The 20,774-nt window shown below is 47.5% G+C and overlaps 1 protein-coding gene across 2 annotated transcripts in view; it reads left to right on the top strand.

Moving 5' to 3' along the window:
- The window catches only part of ARID3B (AT-rich interaction domain 3B), a 55,271-nt gene that overhangs the window by 22,063 nt on the left and 12,434 nt on the right, over positions 1-20,774 (top strand). For both annotated transcript variants that reach the window (XM_040643000.1, XM_040642999.1), the window contains exons 3-4: positions 12,495-12,566; positions 12,763-12,835. In XM_040643000.1, coding sequence (XP_040498934.1) covers positions 12,495-12,566; positions 12,763-12,835 — 145 coding nt within the window. The remainder of the gene's footprint in view (positions 1-12,494; positions 12,567-12,762; positions 12,836-20,774) is intronic.

Here is a 20,774-nt window from a genome sequence, read left to right as displayed (position 1 = left end):
AAGTCTTTTATGTATGGTATAAGCTAAGGGTCCATTTTCATTCTCTGCATGTAGATATTCAGTTTTCCCAGCACCATTTGTTGAAGAGACTATCGACTTTCCCCATTGTGTATTCTTGGTACTCTGTCAAAGATCATTCGATCATATGTGTGTGGGTTATTTCTGGACTCTGTTCTGTTCCCTTGGTCTATAATATCTGTCTTTATGCCAACACCATCCTGTTTTGATCACTGTAGTTTTGTGATATGTTTTGATACCAGGAAGTATGAGTCCTCAGCTTTGTTCTTTCTCAAGATTGATTCAGCTATTCAGGGTCCTTTTTGGTTCCATATGAATTCTAGAATTGTTTTTTCTATTTTGGTGGGGGTTGACTGAACCTATACATCTCTTTGGGTAATATGGACATTCTAACAATATTAAGTCTTCCCATCCATGACCATGGGATGTCTTTCCATTTTTCTGTATCTTCTTTAATTTCTTTCAGCAGTATTTTATAGCTTTTAGTACACAGGTCTTTCACCTCCTTGGTTAGGTTTATTCCTGAGTATTTTATTTGTTTGATGCTATGGACTATGGGATTGTTTTTCTTAATTTCCTTCTTGTATTGTTCATTGTTAGTGTATGGAGACATAACTGATTTTTGTTTGTTGATTTTGTATCCTGCAACTTCCCAGAATTCACTTCTTAGTTCTAATGGTTTGTGTGTGTGTGTGTGTGTGTGTGTGTGTGTGTGTGTGGAATCTTTAGAGTTTTTACATATGAGATTATATCATCTGCAAATAGAGATAATTTTACTTCTTCCTTTCCAGTGTACATGCTTTTTATTTCTTTTTATTTATTTCTTTTTCTTGCCTAATTGCTCCAGCTAGGACTTCTAGTACTGTGTTGAATAGAAATGGTAAGAGTAGGCATCCTTGCCTTGTTCCTGACCTTAGAGGAAAAGCCTTTAGGTTTTCACCATTGATATGGTGTTAGGTGTGGGCTTTTCATTCATGGCCTTTAAAATGTTGAGGTTTTTGCAAGTTACTTCTGTTCCTAGTTTATTGAGTATCTTTGTCATGAAAGGATGTTAAATTTTGTCAAATGTTTTTCCTGCATCTATTGAGATAATCATGTGATTTTTATCCTTCCGGCTGTTAATGTGGTATATCCCATTGATTTTTGTGTGTTGAATCATCCTTGCATCCCACGGCATGAATCCCATTTAGTCACGATATACGATCCTTTTAACGTGGTGTTGATTGTGGTTTGCCAGTGTTTTATGAAGGCTTTTGCATCTGTATTCATCAGATAATTTTCTTGTAGTGTCTTTTTCTGGCTTTGTTTATCAGGGTAATGCTGAGCTCATAAAATGAATTTGGAAGTATTCCTTCCTTTTTAAGTCTTTAGAAGAGTTTGGGAAGGATTGGATGTTAATTCTTCTTTAAATGTTTGGTAGAATTTACTTGTGAAGCCATCTGATTCCAGGCTTTTCTTTGTTGGAAGGTTTTGGATTCTGATTCAGTCTTCTTACTAGTTATAGGTCTGTTCAGATTTTCTGTTTCTTCATGATTCAGTCTTGGGAGGTGGTAAGTTTCTAAGAATTTATCCATTCCCCCTAAATTTTCCAGTTTGTTTCCAAATAATTGTTCAGAGCAGCCTCTTATGCATCCATTGTAACATCTTTCTTTCATCTCTGAATTTAAATAAATTTAGGTCTTCTCTTTTTTTTTCTTAGTTTAGCCAAAGGTTTGACAATTTTGTTACCTTTAAAAAAAAAAACCAACTGTTTTTCTAGTGCCTGCCTTACTTATTTCTGCTCTAATCTTGATTATTTCCTTCCTTCAGCTAACTTTGGGCTTAGTTTGTTCTCCTTTTTCTAGTTCTTTGATGTGTAGAGTTAGATTGTTTGACATCTTCCATTTTAATGTAGGTGTTTATTGCTGTATAAACTTCCCTCTTAGTCCTGCTTTTGCTATATTCCATGAGTTTGGGTTTGTTGTCTTTTGTTGCCTTTACCCATTTTTCTCTTCTGTTCCTTTTGTTTTACTGAGCTGTAATAGCTCTTGTGCGTAGGCTCTTGTCTTTATGTTCTAAGTATTTTTCACAGTTGCTGGTCTTTCATGTTGTAATTCTTTCATCAGGTAGGAGTTTAAATTTTGATGTGGTGAAATCAATTGATCTTTCCCTTTATGGTTTTTCTCATATTTAAAAAGGCCCCCCTCTCCCCAGGATTATAGATATATATATTATTATAATTTTATGATTATATATATATTTTTTTGTTTTTTTGTTGATTAACTCACTGATTAATCTTTTTTTTTTTTTTTAAGATTTTATTTATTTATGTGACAGAGAGACAGCCAGCGAGAGAGGGAACACAGCAGGGGAGTGGGAGAGGAAGAAGCAGGCTCCCAGCAGAGGAACCCGATGTGGGGCTCGATCCCGGAACGCCGGGATCACGCCCTGAGCCAAAGGCAGACGCTTAACGACTGCGCTACCCAGGCGCCCCTATGATTATATTTTTAAATGTAGATCTTCATGGGAAGGATGTGAAGTAGGGATTGGCTGTTTTATAAAAGCGAGGCTATCTGTGACTGGCTGAGCAGTGTTCTGTCCCGCAGACAGCACCTTCACGTGTTGTCTGTTGCCTTAATGTCACGTAGCTGGGCTATTTCTAATTTTTTGCTATTATAAATCTCTCCTGTATTTCTAGTCATTTCCTTAGGGTAATTCATAGGACAGATTATGAGATCAGGAGGAGACTGGGACAGTGAAGCAGTTACAAGCAGGGGTTCATTTGATTCTCACCTCCTCTGGTTGTTTTGCAGCCTTCTGCCAGGTGTTTCCTCATGCCTTCCTTGTGCTTTGGTTTTCTTGTCTGAAAAATGGGGGTCTTTATAGTAACCCCTCAGAACTGTACTGAGGTTTAAATGTTTAATACACGTGAAATACTGGAACAGGGTCTGGCATGTAGTAAGTACTCAGTTATTATCTGTTGTTCTGTTGCTGTTTTTATTGTGATGGGCATCTTAAGGCAAGTAACTTTCTGGAAAGGCCATACCAGTTTTACATTTCCATTATGGGAAGATGGGAGATCCCACTCCCCCAACCCTTGTTATCATTGAATCTTATCATTTTTCAAAGTTCGATTAATTCGTAAAATTGAATATGCATGATGGGCTCTTTTTTTTTTAATGTACACTTTTTTTTTTCTTTTTAAGATTTCATTTATTTATTTGACAGAGAGAGAGACAGCCCGCGAGAGAGGGAACACAAGCAGGGGGAGTGGGAGAGGAAGAAGCAGGCTCATAGCGGAAGAGCCTGATGTGGGGCTCGATCCCAGAACACTGGGATCACGCCCTGAGCCAAAGGCAGACGCTTAACGGCTGAGCCACCCAGGTGCCCCAATGTACACTCTTCTGTTACCCTTTTGAACCTTAAAATTAAACTGCTGTCTTTAAGAAATGGTTTCTGTTGCCTTCTAGGTCCCTTTAATAGATCAGTATTTTTAGAACTCAAAGCCCACCTTCCTTTAAGTATTTGCTTTCCCCCCAGTTCGCCGCAGCCTGCGGTGATCCTCCTGAGTTGATGCCCGCGGCTTGTTCTTTGGGTACTGACAGTCATTTGAGCCCCTGCCATTGCCGGTCCCTGAGCCGGTGCACTGCCCTCACGGAGCTGTAAGTCACCGTGTATGAGGGAGCGCAGCCTGGGAGAGGTGACAGGCAGCACAGGGCAGTGGGCATCAGACACACGCACCATGGTGCCACCCCTGGGATGGGGTTCTAGGGTTGGGAGAAACCTTGGGAGAAGCTCTCAGAATTGCAAAAGGGGCTGACTTTTAAATACAGACTGCAGCTGTTTTCTGTGTGAGGAAATCTGCTCTGTGGAATACCAAACTTGAAATGAAATATATATATTTTACTTTACAAAGTAATTCATCACAGCATTTTCAAAAAATGTGTTCTTCCTATACATTTAAATTATGTAGCTTGGGGGCACCAGGCTGGCTCAGTCGATGGAGTGTGCAACTCTATCTCTGGGTTGTGAGTTGAGCCACATGTTGGGTATAGAGATTAGTTAAAAATAAAATCTTTTTTTTTTTTTTAATGTACTTATGTGGGGCACCTGAGTGGCACAGTTGGTTAAGTGTCCAACTCTTGGTTTCAGCTCAGGTCTTGATTTCGGGGCCCATGATCTTGGGGATCAAGCCACGTCGGGCTCAGGCAGGACCCCGCTTGAGATTCTTTCTCCCTTTCCCTCTCCCTCTGCTCCTCCCCCCCACACACACTAGCTCCTTCTCTCTCTGTCTCTCTCAAAAATAATTCTTTTTAAAAAATGTAGCTTGCAGGGCACCTGGGTGGCTTAGTCGTTAAGCGTCTGCCTTCAGCTCAGGGCGTGATCCCAGAGTCTTGGGATCGAGCCCCGCATTGGGCTCCTTGCTCTGCTGGGAGCCTGTTTCTTCCTCTCCCACTCCCCCTGCTTGTGTTCCCTCTCTCGCTGGCTATCTCCCTCTCTCTGTCAAATAAAATCTTAAAAAAAAAAAAAAAATGTAGCTTGAAAAAAAAAGTTCCGTGAAGTTTCATGAAAAAAGTTTCTGGAGCAATGACTTTAGCAATTTCCCAACCTCTTCAGATCTCAGTTTCCCCTCTGTCAGATGAGGTGTTCTCAGCTCTCCACCGCTGGTTCTCAGAGCTTTGTGGTGTAAATGGATGGCAGCGGCCATTGTGGGAGTTGAGGCTGCCTACTGGAATTCTGCTGGGAGCAGGAGCTGGGATTTGCTCTGTGGCTGAGACTTAGACTTGGCTGGCCCAGCCAGTTCACTCTTTGGCAGAGGGGTAGCCCCATCACCAATACTGCACTTTAGTTTTTCTTCCTCCCTTTGTCGGAACACCCCATTTCTGGGCGGTCTTCTTGGTTATGGCCTGGAGGGATTGTGTGCCTAGCTGGGAAGGTAGGACTGCTGTCCTGTCCCCTCCCCCACACTTGCTCCTTTCTACTGCTTAATCAGAAAAGTGTCCCTTAGCTCTTTTTCCAAGCCACCGAGTTTGAATTGATCTTTGCTGCTAGTAAGACGTGGGGAGGGGCTTTCTGGTTCCTGCTAAAGTTACCTGACAGCGGAAGGTGTGCATCTGATAATTATAACTCTGGTGCTTCCAAGGCCTGAGCGATTTAGCTAAGAGCAGTAATCCTGATCTTATCAGGAGGGTTTTGTAGTCCAACAGTGTTGTTTATAACAATATCTGTTTTACTTCCTGGGGCTTCAGTCGTCCCTTAGGGTTCTCCTATAATCCTGCGCATTACCCCTTGTGCATGTCTCATTACCTCCTGGAATTGGTTAAAAGTGGTGGGAGGGCAGAGCTGTTTTCCTTTTCTTCCTACCAAGATCTGGGAATTGGACTTCTAATATTACAGCATCATCAACCTGGCCAGCAGTAGACAGTCACAGTGTGGTATAGGTGATACCTGCAGTAGACCGAGGTCTAGCCAAAGAGAAGGTAATTTATGGGTTGCTTATTTAAAAAATAACAATAGTAACCACAGCAGTATTCAGCCCAAATACTTGGGTTACATTTTATATTTCAAAGCAATTAAATAGTATTCATGAGTTTGAGATCAGCTCCTTTGAAGTCTAGTTCTTTTGCTAATGACTACTTTGAGATTCAGGCCCCAGGAATTTGCCCAGATCCTTGACCTTGGGGTTCAGAATCTATTAAATTATAGAGTAGACGGAAAGGAAACACATTACTGTTCTGTGTTTTCAGAGAACACTCAAGAATCTCTGTAAGGGTTGTCGGTATGTGTGATGGTGTTCTAAGGACAGGACGGTTTCTTAGAGGTTTCAGAATATGGGGAGCCCACGTGAAGAGTTGGAAGCTTAGCCTCTGTACTTTCAGTCTGAAGGAAAGGGTTAATTCTCGCCTTGGGGAGGAGTGAGGAATGGGAACTAAAATTGCTTTGGACATCTGAGCTGTGCTTTAATAAGATATTCCAGGTGGTCAAGGAGTAATCCTAAAATAGCCTAGATACTTAATTGCTTTTAAAGTCAGGCGCTCCTGTCTCTGGGGAGGTACCGCTCTAAGGAATGCAGTGCTGGCTCCTAAGATCTTGGAGGCGTGGTCTGGTTGTGCCTTTTTTTTTTCTTTTTCCAAATCCCAGTAAAAAGGCCCAAGGTAGCCTTCTTGGGTCAGGAAACACTAGTTGAATCTCTCCCTTTCTCCCCCCAGAAGCTTGGCTCTTGCCACTGCCAGCTGCCATAACCTGGCTCCTTGTAGGGTTGTGGGATATTCTCTCTTCCTGTCTCTGTCAGTCTGTATCTCTCTCTTTCTCTCTCTCTCTCTCTCTCTCTCACACACACACACACACACACACACAGACACACACACACACCACCCACCAGAGACAGTGGTCTATTAGTGTTCGAAGTCTTCCTGCTTGATTCCCTGCCCAGCGTCTCTCCATTTCCATCAGAACATAGCTTTCTCATGATAAGATTGATATTCGTCCTCTTCCTCATTCGTCCTCTTCCTCATTCGCTGCCTTAGTACGGATCCCGTCATTTCTCCTTGGTCCTACTGCGGCCCACCCCACCCTGGATTTTGCACGGCTCCTGCACAGCCAGCCAGCCAGCCAGCCCCGGTGCTGGCTTTCCCTCTCTGGTCTTCTGTGCAGTTTACAAAAGTAGTATGTCGACATTGCAAATCATTACTGAGGGCCATTCAAAGTGTCTGTTGTTAAACGAAGAGTCATACTGCTCCCTTACTGGAAAGACTACACATTGTGAAGGTGTTAGTTCACTAAATTATTCTATCATTTCAGTGCAATCCAGATTTTCTTCGCTGGGGTCAAGGGGGAAGCAGGAGAGCAAGTGATGGGGCTTGACAGACGAGTCAAAGTTAATCTAGAAAAAATAAGCAATTGTTTTTTTTAATCATCCCTCTCTCCATTAAGCTCCACGAGGTCAGAGTTCTTAACTGTCTTGTTCTTTTTCCCTGAGAATCCTTCACGGTATCTAGTATGTCCTAGGTGATCAAATGTTTATATGTGAATGAATATAGCAAAAAATTGAAAAGTGAAAATCCCCCATAATCTCAGTCCAGTTAGGTATCTACATACATTTGTATATATATATATATATATTCTATTTTCTCCAACAAAAGAGGGTCATTAAAATGATCTAAAACACCAGTTTAATCATTTATTTTTCTGTTCAGAAAACATCCACCACCTCCCTCCTGTTCACAGTTCAGAGTTTAAATTTCCTCCTGGTATTCAAGGCATCTCACAGCCTGTTTCCACCTCAGCTATTCAGACTCGCATCCTCCCTGCCAAAACACGCCCTGTTTATCCCCCCACTCCATGCTCATTTACACTGTAAATCTCCCTGCAGCCCATTCTTCCAGGCTGGCTTTATCTCTACCTCTGAGCCGCCCTCCTTTCTTCCACCTCCTGGGCACTTTGTGCTTTGGCACTTTGACTTGCTCTATTAAATGCTGCTGTGTCCAACTTGTTTTTCCAACTACGCAGTAAAACTCCCAGTGGGGAGAATCACTTTCTTGGACGTGGGGGTATTCTCAGCAGCTTGCACAAGACTCTACCTAGGGTGAGTTCTCAGGAAATCAATGTTGAATGAATTTGTCATAGGGTCTTTGCTTCTCGGGACAGAAAGGGCCCCTGGAGGCCCTCTCATCCAGCCCTGTCTCATGTGGATTCCACAGCGTGACATCCCAGACAGATGGCCATCCAGAGATAGGAAGCTGGACACCTCCTGAAAAGCCCCCCTCCATTCCTGGGCAGTTCGGATTGTTAGAGAAGTTCTTCTTCTGTCCACCTGAAATTGTCCTCCTGGCAACTTCTGCCCAGTGACTCTAGTTCTGTCCTCTGGGGCTTTACAGAAAATAGGAAAAGAAAAGAAAAAAAAACAAAAACAAAAACACCCTTCTTCTACAAGTCAGCCTTTTAGATTTTCAAGGAATGAATACATTTCCCCTCTGTCTTCTTGATCTTCCAGGGTTGAGGTGTTGAGGAAGCACCGTGTTAATTTTAAGAAGCAGTCAGGTGAGACTGATTCATTGGTTTTTGAAGGCCTTTTAAGCGTGAGTCACAGTGTTCTGTGCCACATTCTGCTCGTCCTCTCAGAGGCATAACCTGCTTACCTCTCTTTCTCTTTCCCCTGATGCCCTGGCCCCGGGGGAAGACCAGGGCCCATCCTACCCTGGATGTTCTGTTTTGGAGGTAGTGGTGAAAGGTTAGCAATTCTTACTCCATTACCACCCAGTTCCCTAGATAATTCTCCCGGCCGGTGATGTGCAAAGGCTGGTTTCCTGGTGGGCTGTCCTTCCCAGATAGCACCAGTGAGCTGAATCAGGGAATAAAAGAATCTCCCTTCGAGAGGAGCCCCGAGGGCCATGACTTGGCTTTGCAGGCATTCTGTAGCCATAGGATTGTCTTCTCCCCCTCCTCCCTCTCTCCTTTCCTGGTGTCCCAGTGAGAACACTATGTGCTGTCCTTTCCACCCACCAGGCAGAACGGCGTAACAGAGAGCCAGACCTGGGTTCATTATATGTTGGCGCTGCCACTTGGAAGCTCTGAGACCCCAGGCCAGTGAAGTAGTTTGCTCTGTGAGCCACTGTTTTCCCATCTCTAAAATAACCACCTCTGTCTCACACAGTTTGGTGAGAAAATGCCTGCTAAGGCCCTGGGCCAGCCCGTGCTGCGCAGATGCACAAACGTCAGCTTGCGGCTCCCCGTTCTCCTTCCCCAGCCTTCTTGCGCTGCCATTTTTGAGGGATTCCAAGGCACAACACCGTGGCTTCCCTGGGGAAAAGAAGCTGAATGTGGGCATGGGAGCCAAAGCTAGTCTTGGGTGGGTATTTGGGACCAAACTGTCAGTTTCCTGTGAGCTCCTGGTGAGATCAAAGCGGTTACGAGAGTTCTCAAGTGGGAGAGGCTGGACGGTTGTAAATGGCCTAAGCAAGCACTGGCCGCCCCTCCCTACCGTTTCTTCCCTACGCGCACTTTGGGGCTTTTGAGGCTGTTGAATGCTGCTGCCTGCGGCCCTCCCACAGAGCCTGTTCCCCTGGGCGTAGACTTGCAGTGGCCCTTCAACTGAAATGCTTTTCTTGGGGACCCCTTGACACTGTTGAGCTGGCTCCCTTTGGACATGTGTTCCCCACACTCACGTTTGCCACTCCCCACTTGCCTCCCCACCATGGTCTCAGTTGGCCACAGCTGGCATCCAAGAAAAAAATCATCATTGGGCTTCCCGCAGTGACACCCGCAGCCTGGTGATAGGCCAAGAAACGCACACATGCATTCGAAGTGCCTAAGGGAGCGGTGTTTTGCAGTAGTTGATCAGAGCGGAAAATAGAGGCGTTGTGGGGCTGGAGGTCCCTGTCTTTCAGTGAATGTGTCCGCGCTTTCTATGTCCTGGGGGCCGGGGATACCCCGACGGGCCGTCACAGACTGGGGACAGAGGCAGGGTCACAAGTTGCCAGCACACCAGGTGACAGCCCAGAGGAGAAAGGCATTGATTCTGCCCGGTGGGCATAGGCCTGAGGCTTCATGTGGGGAAACAGCATTCCAGCAGGACTGTGAAGGGTGGGCAGGTCCAGGAATTACTCTCACTTCAGCCAGAAAATCCTGTGAAGCAGGGTTTAACTGCCCCGAGACAAAGAGAGCAATGCAGAGAGAGTGGACATTTCCCCATCAGCCCCAACTGAATATTTTAGATTAAGTAATGGCCCATCCTTGCCTTGGACGAAAGAAAACACCTCCACTCCTAGGAAACTCTTGCCCCGTATTTTCTTTAAATCATCACTAAAATTCCGATCTGTGGAATGGTTCAGACGGTGGGACTGCCCAAAGAGTTGGATGTCCTCTTTCCATCCTGTTCTGGCAGATCTCCCTGTCCTCTGCAGTCACTGAGCTAGGGGTGCTTCAGGCTAAAATCCCACCACTAAGCAGATTTTTAAGGGTTTCATATTTAGCAGGCCATAGCTAGTGAAGGGTCCAGCCCTCCCACCACTTGGGTTCTGATACCATTTGAGCAGAGCTGGAGAGAGCCAAGGGTCCATGACAACCCCCAGTCCCGCTCCCCACCCCCCCAAGGCGTTCTCCTCTGTTCCTGAGCTGAGCTCTCGCACCTGGGTGTTTATTTTCACACGTAGTCACACTGTGGTTGCACTGGTGTGCTTGTTTTGACACTCCTCCCCTGCTGTGGGAAGCCCTGTCTGCGTCCTGGGTTGTGGATTCTGTCCTCCCCACCCAGCTAAGTGTTAAATCATTTCTGAGGGAGCATTCTGAGCGCCTGGAAGTTACTGTAATTAGCAGAAAACTGTGTTTTCATCTCTCTTGGTGACCGATAGAGAAAGAATCCTCCTGCGAACAGAATCCGCTTCAGATCTCCAGCTAGAGAGAGCTGGGAATTGAGCTGCCACAGTAAACAGCTGACATAACAGAAGCGGCAATGATCCCCCATTAAATGTCTTTCAGCCGATAGGGGCTCCCGGGATAATTGACTTTCCAGCAGGAATTACTGGCTCAAACAAAATCACTGGGCATTAGGGCAACCTCCTGCATCCTTTGAAAGGGGGACTGTAACTCTGTCTGGTTTTGCTGACCTGACAGGCATAATTCGTCTTGATTATTCATTGTGCTGGTTGCCACCAGATGACACCAGATTTCTGTTGACTGTAATTACAATGTGGGGGTGAATCTTAGCTGCTGCTTTTTTTTTTTTTTTTTTTTAATAGTGTTTCTCCTGCTTGGTTATTGGCCTCCTTGAGCTGAAGAGCTGTAGGGAGATCTCTAACAACGTCTGCCTGGGGAGATGAGTGCACAGTCAGATAGCATTTACTGAGTACTTCCTTACACACACCTTTTACAAGATAAGCAGGGAAACAGTTTGGTGTGGCCTGTTTCATTTCAGCTGACAGAGTGTCAGTTCTTCTTGGTTATACTTACCTCCCTGTGTACTAAATTGCTGCTATCAGAAAGTAGGTCTGCATCTCAGAGCCGTCTTTGAGTAGGGGAAGCAAAGTATGGTCCCAAAATATAACTGAAGAGTAACCTCCAGCTTTCAGGCAAGCTTGATTAGAGGGGGAGATAGGCAAGAAGGGAATTAGACCAGGCTTTTGTGCTATTGACGAGGTTTTACAGCGCAATCCCTGCGCAGTCCAAAGAATGTCCTCCCAAGAAACCTCTGCTCCCCATCCCCAGATGCCCCTCCCCAACCATTTGCACACCCCAGTGCTTGCGCATGCGCCTGTAGTCCTGGGGGAAGAAGTGAGAGTGACAGGCTCCGTGTGTCCAGTCCCATCCACCGGGTCCTCTGCTGATCAGCATGGCAGAAGTGAATGGCAGACTTCTGCTGTGACATTTCATATTCCCCACTAGCGGAGGGCCTTTTTGACTCTTCTGTACGGTAGATGCATGTATTTTCAGAAGAGGTGCTTCATTGATTCAAATAGCCAGTTTTTGCCTTTTAGCAACGTTATAGTTCATCCAGCATTTATTGGGGCCTATGACGTGCCAGGCAGTGTGCTATATGCTGGGGGTACAAAGATGGATGAGACACTTTTGCTCTCAGGGAGCTTACAATGTGGTGAGGATGATAGATAATTCCAAAATACGTTAAATTCTAAACTCAAAATGTACAGAGATTGCTTTCAGAGTACCTAGTGCAGTCTAACCTGACTGCTCCCCCAGAATATGTTGCCTAATCTGAGGAGTAAGAGTTACCCAACTGAATTAAGGCAGGAAGCAGGTCCCAAGAACATAAACAAAGGCATGTTTTCCATTTCCTCCTATTCAGCTGAGTGGTGTTGGTTTAACCTAATCAATTAAATTAGGATTAGGTTTTCATTATTTCTCTAATGGAAATGCATTTCACCCTAGTGGCACAGTCTCTGTACCTTGGGAATAATGTCAGGCTCTGAGGACCCTCCTGTCACTAGACTTACGGCTTCTAGTGGGTGGCTTGGCCAAGAGAGACCAGAACTTCAGGACCTGTGTCCTGCTCCCTGTGACCCTTTATCCTCCACTTAGAGTGTCATGAGGGAAGTTGGGCTAGGTGTCTTTATAACATACTGTACAGTATCTAAGCACACCATAAAAATCGTACAAATACATATACCATACATAACCTGAAGAGAAATGGTACAGGTCAGAATTAGGGCTTCTGGAAGATCAGCTGGAGATGAGCAAGTTCTCAGGAGGTTGGGCCTCTGTGTCCTTCTCTTCCAGGGTTATCAAGGATTAGTAACACCCACCCTCCTCCAACAAATGGACGTGATTCTTCCACCTGACTCCCTCCTATTTTGGAACTGTAACTGAAAGCAAAAGAAGAAGGTGTCCCCGTAGGAGTGGCAGGGGTGATCAGCTGAGCAGTCTTTTATAGTCTAAGCCAGGATAGCACAGTTGCTGAGGGTCTTCGTCTTTGCCCTAAATGATTGCCTCGCCCTCTGCCACCCTGTCCTCTTCCCTTCTGAACTGTGTGCTTTGTTCCCCTTCAGAATGGTGGTTTGGCCTGGAGTGATGATGCGGATGGAGGCCGGGGAAGAGAGATCTCTCGAGATTTTGCCAAGGTCTGTAATGTTTCCTTTGTGATAATGAAAGGGGCAGTTCTGCAGTGGGTTGTTGTATCTGATCCCCAAGAAATAAGGACAGGAGTGGCCTGTGAGTCACATCTGGTGGTTGTGTATCTCTGGTGTGAGCCTTCCTGCATTAGATGGAATTTTTCACTGTGTTTTTTTTTTTTTCTGGGGGGTACCGGGGTTGCAGCTGTATGAACTGGACAGTGACCCGGAAAGGAAGGAGTTCCTGGATGACCTCTTCGTCTTTATGCAGAAGAGGGGTGAGTGTGCAGTCTACTCAGTTTTTCAACGTGATGAATATGAATTGAGTGCCTACTGTGTGCAAGTCACTGTTAGCCATCCTCCGTGCGGAGTGCCAGCATCTTAGCCCAGGAGAAGAAGAGGCATTTCCTGCCGATCCGTTCTGGCCTTAGCAGAGTAACTGGCAGACAGTGAGATCGAAATGCACAGAGAGGGCCTTGGCAGAAAATGAATGGAATGATCCATCCGGATTTGGTCCTGCCTTATTTGTGATGCTCTCTTCTGATTAGCTGGTCTCTGGAGGTATTTCAGATTCAAATGTACTTTTTCCTTAGCCTTCTATCAACTTTAGACATCACTTAAACTAGTATATGGGGTTTCCTGTTGGTGTACCTAGTCTCGCAGAGACTGAGAAAGGCCAATAAAAGAATAGAGGTCCCTCAGGATTTGCTGAGAGGGTCTGAAATGATCCATGAAAAGGAAAGGCTAACTCTTTTTTCTTATCCATTGGCTCTTTGATTTTTGCACCCCCTGGCTTTGTTGGGGCGTTCCTGCAGTTTAATTGTAGGTTACATGGGCATCTGCTTTATAATGCGCCTTCCCACTTCTCTGTCCATCTCTCCTCCTCACTCCCATCCCCCTTCCCCAGCCATCTCCACTTCGGACCCTGGCGTGACTGAGTCTTGAGCCCCGTGACTCAACTTCCTGGCTTTATATCCTGTTATAGCAGTGAGTTCACCAGCCAGGTCAGCCCTCAGGAAGCATGACCAGAAACCCAGCCTCTCTAGGAGAAGGTCCTCAGCAGCCTGCATAGCTCCACCTTTCGTCACCCTCAGGGCACAGCCATACGAGAGAGCTGTTCCCACCAGCCTCATGTCTGGGACCGTGCTTATGTCTGAGCACGCATCCCCTGGTTTCTGTGTCAGCTCCTTTACTGAGACCTGGCACTGAAATCCTCCTCTTGGGCTGAGCTATCGTGGCAGCCCCCAGCAGGTACTATTCTCTGTGAACTCCTTTCTCTCCTTCTTCCCTCCTCCCCCTAACACACCCTTCCCTCCCCGCCCCTTCCTCTTCCTTTACCTTCTAAAGCCTCATTGCTGTCCTAGTGACTGCTGGTTTGCTTACAAAGACCACTGAAAGTTTTGAGTCTCAGTGTCCTCCCATCTCCAAGCCTCTCAAAGCAGTCGAAGCAGCCTCATTAGTTTACTCCTCCAACTGCTCTCTGGAGCTGCATGTGTCGGTAAAAAACAAGAATATAATCCTGAAAGATAATGTGACTGGCAGCAGTGAAACTCCCTGGTTGCCCTGAGAGCGAAAAATCCACTTAATACTTTGGTCTCCCTTCCAATTACCTTTTAATTATTTACAAGCGGCACAAGCCCAGCTGGTGCAAACCCAGGAGCGCTCTCGTCTCAGAGGGGCCGCCGCAGCAATATAGATCGTAATCAGCACTGCGGCTCCGCTGCGTTCTCTTCCGCTTTATTGTCTGTCTCCCGTCCCCGAAGGATTTTTAAAGGAAAATGGAAGTTAGATCAGCGTAGCCAAGAGTGAATCTCGGAAATGATGTGTTTACCGCTCTGTGTCCCCACTAGACGAGGAGCTCCTTGAGGACAGCCACTTGATCATTTCTCTGTGTCCCCAGTGCTAGCACAGGGCCAGGCAGGGAAGTGCTCAAGAGGTGTTCGCGGTGGGAGCAGTCCTGTGGGTTTTCCCTACTCAGCAGGCCCTGCCTGGGGAGGCCGAGCTGCCCCCCTTTCAACAGCCGCCCTGTCAATGGAAGTCAGCAGCAAAGAGCAGCCTGCGCTGAGAAGCCCGCCCCTCCGCGGCAGCTGGGCACTGCCAGACTGCCGTCGAGTATATATCTGAGCGACCCCGAAGCAGGAGTAAGTGACTCCCTTTGATCGTGTCAGTTTACCATTATTCGGGCTGGACAAATCTTTTTCTGTCCTCAGCACTTAGGTTAGGTATTTCACTGTTTGCTGGCATCACCCATAGAAACAGAGGAGTCCGTTTTGCTGCTTGTTAGCTACGCGAATACAAGGTTTCTCAGCCTCAGCATATTTACTTTGGGGACTAGGCAGTCCTTTGCTGTACGGGGCATCCCCCAGTCATGATAACCAAAAATATCTCTAGATAGTGTAGATGTCCCCTGGGGGAAAAAAGCACACACCCCCCATCTCACCCCCCGTTGAGAACCACTACTTTAGAAGGATGGGAAAGAGAGTGAAGGTCTAAAATTTCCTTTGCAGAGAAATTCTTTATGGAAATCATCTTACCCCCACTCAGGTAGCAGGACCTGAGGGCGGCGGGGGCCTGTGCTGAGAATTATCACAAGCGCCCCTCCCACTGGCTGAGTGCCAGAGGAGTGGGTGCTGGGACCCTGTCCTGGGCTGGAGTACAGGGGAGGCCTCTGGGAGGAGCTGCACCTCCCCCGGGTAGGAAGTAACAGGAGTGGAGGACCCACACAGGCGGAGGTGGAAGCGTGGTGGCCCCGTGGCCCAGGCACAGCTGGCAGAACCCTTGTCTGTGGCCTGGGTGGGTCAGCTGGCACCCCACTGTGGAGAGCTGTGTTTGGCCAAGAAGTTAGCACTTCAGTCTATGCACGTAGAACACGGGGAGTGTCGCCAGAGCTGGGCCTTCAGGAAGCTCACTATGGCAAGCAGTGTGTGTGTATGTGTCTGGGGTAGAGAGGGGAGAGCGAGGCAGGGTGGAGATTGTGCCCTTCATACTCATGGTGATCTCCTCCCTGGAACACTGGCAGCTGATAGTCTAACCTGGAGGGGGCGCCTCAAGAGGGCCGGGAGCAGATCACATTTTACTCATGTGAAGCTTGCTGTCTTTGCTGGTCACACAACAGTGAGACCGAGGCCCCCTGGACGTTTGTGACTATTTCATCACTCCCAGATCAGAGTGTCTGGGGCACTCAGGAGCCAGATACCGTTAGTTGGGTCCGAGGAAAAGCCTCAGAGACACCGGCAGCCAGCCAGTGTCTCCTCCTCCGGAGCTGACAGGAAGAAGAATTGTAGATTTCACAGGAGCCACTGAAAACGGCCTGAGTTTCAAAGGCCTGGTGACTCCCAACTGGGCCGGGAGTGGGGCCGGGCAGCTTTGACACTGCGGGCTGCACTGCAGAGGAAGAGGACAGGGCTCCGAGGGAGGCAGTGGCTAGCACGCTGCCGCAGTAACCGCAGCTGCAGGTGATAAAACGGCTGTCCAGTGGGAGGGGCCAGGCCATAACTGCGGCTTTGTGCGGGGTCTCCTTCGCTTGTTAACGTGTCTGAGTGAATTGACTGCAACAGATGGGCCTTTCAGCTCCAGGCACCTTGGTTTCTGGGCCAGACCAGGGTGACTTGCACCCTGATGACCCCTCCCCCACCAGCAGAGCAAGCTGCCCTAGAAGGAGCCTGAGAAGAGGCCCAGGCAGGGCCCCACTGGGCCCACTGTCTCCTGCCTGCTTTGGGAAACGGCTGCCACAGCAACTTCGGGAGGCATATAGCAGGGCAAAGAACTGTGGACTGAGTGCAAAGCCAGGCTCACCCCCGCCCCCCCCATCTCCGTGATCTGGAGCAAATCCTTCTCCTCCTGGGGGCCACAGTTTCCATGTATGTAAAATGAGAGGGTTCAATTAGAGTTAATCTGGAAGTTTCTTCCAAGTACTGTGTTCTGTATTACGTCCATGACTGTCTTTAGAGCTCCCAACAGATAATGAGCCACCCTCAGTGACCAAAAAGAGAAGAAAAGCCCCTTTAGCAATTTTCTACCAAAACAGTTGTGTATAAACCATACCAAGGACCCCCAAGACCAAGTGCTTCTCCCCTTTCCTTGCCTAAGCCAAATGGAATTTAAAAAGTTTCCTTTGCTTCTGCCCCCCCCCATGTTTCTCTAGAAAGATTGGTTAGATTTCAGAGTTCCGATGCCCCTTCTTGCTTACCTTGGCTGCGTGTGTGCGGAAAATACACACGTTTCTTTGCCAAAAATAAAGCCAAACTATTGTAAATAAAACTCTCTGGCTAATTAAATTGACTGTGGGTGGTTTCTGAGATACCATTCTGTGATAGATTTTCCAGGGGGAAATCTAGGTAGGCCAGAGGGGGACTAATTCTAAGCCCGATAAGCAGAGGCTTATAAACAATTCCATTCTTCATCACTAAGGAAGAAAAGCTTGTTTTCTTGTTCTCTAGGCCGTGAAACAGAAAGAAATCGATTTTGCTGTTATTTTTATTATCCCGTGTGCTTTATAGAACCCTTTCAGCCCATTTTCTTTCTTTTTTTTTTTTTATTTATTTATTCGATAGAGATAGAGATAGCGAGAGAGGGAACACAAGCAGGGGGAGTGGGAGAAGAAGAAGCAGGCTCATAGCAGAAGAGCCTGATGTGGATCTCCATCCCATAACGCCGGGATCATGCCCTGAGCCGAAGGCAGAGCTTAACCGCTGTGCCACCCAGGCGCCCCTCAACCCATTTTCTCATCTCCCCACAGCTCCAGCTCTAAGGGGTAGAGAGAGCAAAGGTCACCAGGTTAAGGGACTTGCCTAAGGCCACAGAGCCGATTTTAGCATTTGTCCCCTAACTCCCGGGCCAGTGCCTTTTCCCTCTCCTGCGCTTGAGAATTTGGTCCCTAGCGCCAGCAGCTCTGTCACTTCCTGTTCGGGCACTGGGCCGGCCTTGTCTCTCCTTCAGCCTTCTGAGCCCCACAGAGAATGCTGGTCTGCCTCCACGGTGGGGTGTCTGGGAGGGTCTGACAGCATCTAGCCGATTAACACAGAGGTAGAACTATTCGCGTAAGAGGGGTCTTCATCTTACGGTAAGGCCTGTCTCTCAGTGCAGGGCAGATGTGACAGTTCACAGTAGCACAGAGGCTGCCATCTGTCAGGGCAGGATGGGGTAGGGGTGGGGGGCATAGGAGGTGGCAGCTCTAACACTCGTGAACGCACCCAGAGCACCCTCTCCCTGCCCTAGCTGGACACACCAGGTCTTAGTCACACAGAGGACGAGTTTTGTCAAGACCTCACCCAGAGAACCGCCCTCCTTCCCCCACTAGTTCTGTTCAAGGCTGCAAACTGACCTTGGTTTTCCCAAATGGATTGTTGAATCTGTTTCTGATGTGTATATACAAAGAATTTACTGTGGGAAAAGGGTTTGGTCTGCCTCAAAGTGCAATTTGAGTGTTTTTCCTTCTGTTGTGTGCTTATCTATCCATCTCAGGCAAGGAAACGTTCATGACATATATTGCTTTGCCTTTTGGTGGAGGCAGTTTCTCATATATTCTTTGTATCTTGAAGTAAATGGTCTGTGCCATGGACACTTTTCCTGATAGACTAAAATATGTTCTCTTTGTCAGATGAAATAGTCTTTGGGGCTTCATTTTCTAACTTTATCCCCAAATGAAAGTCTAAAATGGAAATCTTTGTCTCACGATTAGCCTTTGTCTGAGGCCAGATCTTTTTCTCTCCCCAGGTGTTCCAACTACTATTGATATAGTGCTTTTTTCTTTTTTCCACTTGAAGAGCCCAATTTTGTCATTAAATTCAGCCCCTTCTGCTTCAAATCTTTTTTTTTTTTTAAGATTTTATTTATTTATTTGAGAGAGAAAGAGAGCACGAGCTGGGGAGAGGGGCAGAGGGAGAAACACACTCCCCACCGAGCAGGGAGCCCAACGTGGGGCTCGATCCCAGGACCCCAAGATTGTGACCTGAGTCAAAGGCAGACATTTCACTGAATGAGCCACCCAGGCGCGCCACCCCCCCACCCCCACCCCCCGCCCCCCACCGAAATGTTTTGATACTTTTAGCACTTGGTAAAATGGGGTCGATAGTTTTGCCTTCTTTGTTCCAGGTGAACTAATATTGAGTACCTCATCCAAGGGTTGGTGCAGGAAAAGTCTAAAGCAAGGGTTTGGTTACAACACTTGAGAAGCTAGTGCCATGGATTGAAAATGGAAGACAGCCATGTACTCCCTAGGCCAAAAGGCCCTTGAGTAGTTGTGCCTTTCCCCAGCCGACTTTCTGCCCACCTCCTGGAGACACCAGCCGGGTGTGTTGATCAGCAGCAGTCAAAGCAGAGAAGACCCAACGGTTGACCTCCTTCTAACTCTGGCCAACTTCTCTGAACAGGGTTTTTAAGGAAGGAGACAGCACAGCGCTAACCTTCATTTGGTTATTAGCCATAGAGAACACAGCGTTTAACATTGACCTTCACCCGGAGCAATTAGTCTGAGCTGGAGTATCAAAACGAGTGAGGAGTTTAAAAGTGAACCTCTCAGGTTGTGGTACGTGCCGTGCTCCCACGCACGGCTGCTGGGAGTATAAGTGGGCGTGAGCGCTTCGGAAGTGTACTTGGTAGGATTTACTACAGCTAAACATAGGCCAACCCTGCTACCCAGCGACTCCACTCCTAGGTGTATACCCAGCAGAAGTGAGTGCTGCGTTCACTGAAAGACATCTCAGGAGTCTTTCAGAGCAGTGCCATTCGTTAGAGCCCCCAACCTGGAAAGAACCCCGGTGTCCGTCAGCGGTAGAATGGACAAACAGTGACACAGTCCTATAGTGGAATTCCACACGCAACGAGAAGGAATGAACTGCTGTACACACTGGAGGGCTCTCACAGACCTAACGTTGAACAAAAGAAGCCAGACACAAGAGAGTAGATACGACATGGTTACACGTATACAAAGTTGAAGAAAATCACCCGCCGCGATACAGGTCAGGATAATGGCTGCCTCCTGGGAGGGAAGAGGTGGGGATGCATATTGAGTGGGAAGGGGCACGAGAATTTCCTGCGCTGCTGGAAACGTTCCGTGTGTTGATCTGAGGACTGGTTACAGGGCTGTACACAGAAGGAAAACTCCAGCGAGCTGTACCCTTCAGCTTAGTGCGCTGTAGTATGTATCTGTTAGACCTGCTCAATGGGAAGTCAGAGGTAGAAGGCTTCAAGACACCTGTCAGTGCAAAATTGGGATATCGGTCCGTCTTGCCTCTGCTTTGCCTTGTGGAACAGTCGACCACACTTGTGCTGCACGCTGCCAGATGTGGCTGCCTGGTTTCCTAGTGTGAGGTATTTTCTACGTAAACAAGTTAGGAGGAAAATTACCAGTCATCTCTCTGCCTGTTCCTGGGCAGCAGGACCAGAGCAGAGCAGAATTAATATGCAGAGGAATGGACAGGAAGCCTGTCTGCCTGTGCACATTCCCTGCTTCACATGGGTCTTAACTCTTCTAGCTCTCTGCTCGGCCATGCAGCTCTCTTGACAGGCAATGGAAATGATTAATGATCTTTTCTAAAGCCAGGAAAAAGCAGCGAGGGCCCTTGGCAGGACCATGTCCTGGGTCCTGGGCCCTCACCCCTGATCAGTGGACAGGAAGGGAGCCGTGTGACTCTGTCTGGGGTGCCTGCCCCCGATTGCGTCTGGTCATCATTGGAATGGGCCCATTCTCTGTGGTGGGGAAGAAGTGGCCCTCCCTTCCACACTCTTGCCATCTCCCATCTTTATCTTCACTGCCCAAGGAGGCCATCTCCTCTGTCTGCCCTCACCCCTACCCCTAGTCTGTCTCCGCAGTCTAAGTGGCAGGAGGGAGAGCAAAGTGCCAGGGAGCAGGATTTTTTTTGTTGTTGTTTGTCTCCATGTGGCTGGAAGCCCCTGATGACAGCTTTAGCCTTGCGAGTGCCAGTGCCCAGCAGCATTCCCACCACCCAAGGGTTAAAACCCCAGGAGCCCCACAGCCTCCCTGGGTCCCTGGCCATCATAAAAGCCTTTTCTACACTGTCCCTTGGGCTGCCTCAGGCTCCCTGGCTGAAATCTGATAAGGGCCCTCTTTGTTGGAACTGTCAGTCTCTTTTATTGAGGAGGGAACTGGAGACCAGCGGCATTTCTTGGGGTACAGATAAGGCCCTGGATTCCTGTCAGAAGGAGCATGATTAATGAGCCTCAATCCTAGCTCCTGCTTTGATAGCAGTGACTGAC

Source organism: Ursus maritimus, unplaced genomic scaffold, assembly GCF_017311325.1.
Source record: "Ursus maritimus isolate PB19 unplaced genomic scaffold, ASM1731132v1 scaffold_27, whole genome shotgun sequence".
Lineage (NCBI taxonomy): Eukaryota > Metazoa > Chordata > Mammalia > Carnivora > Ursidae > Ursus > Ursus maritimus.
Note: the sequence above shows the minus strand (reverse complement) of the source record. Positions and strands in the feature narration are given on the sequence as shown.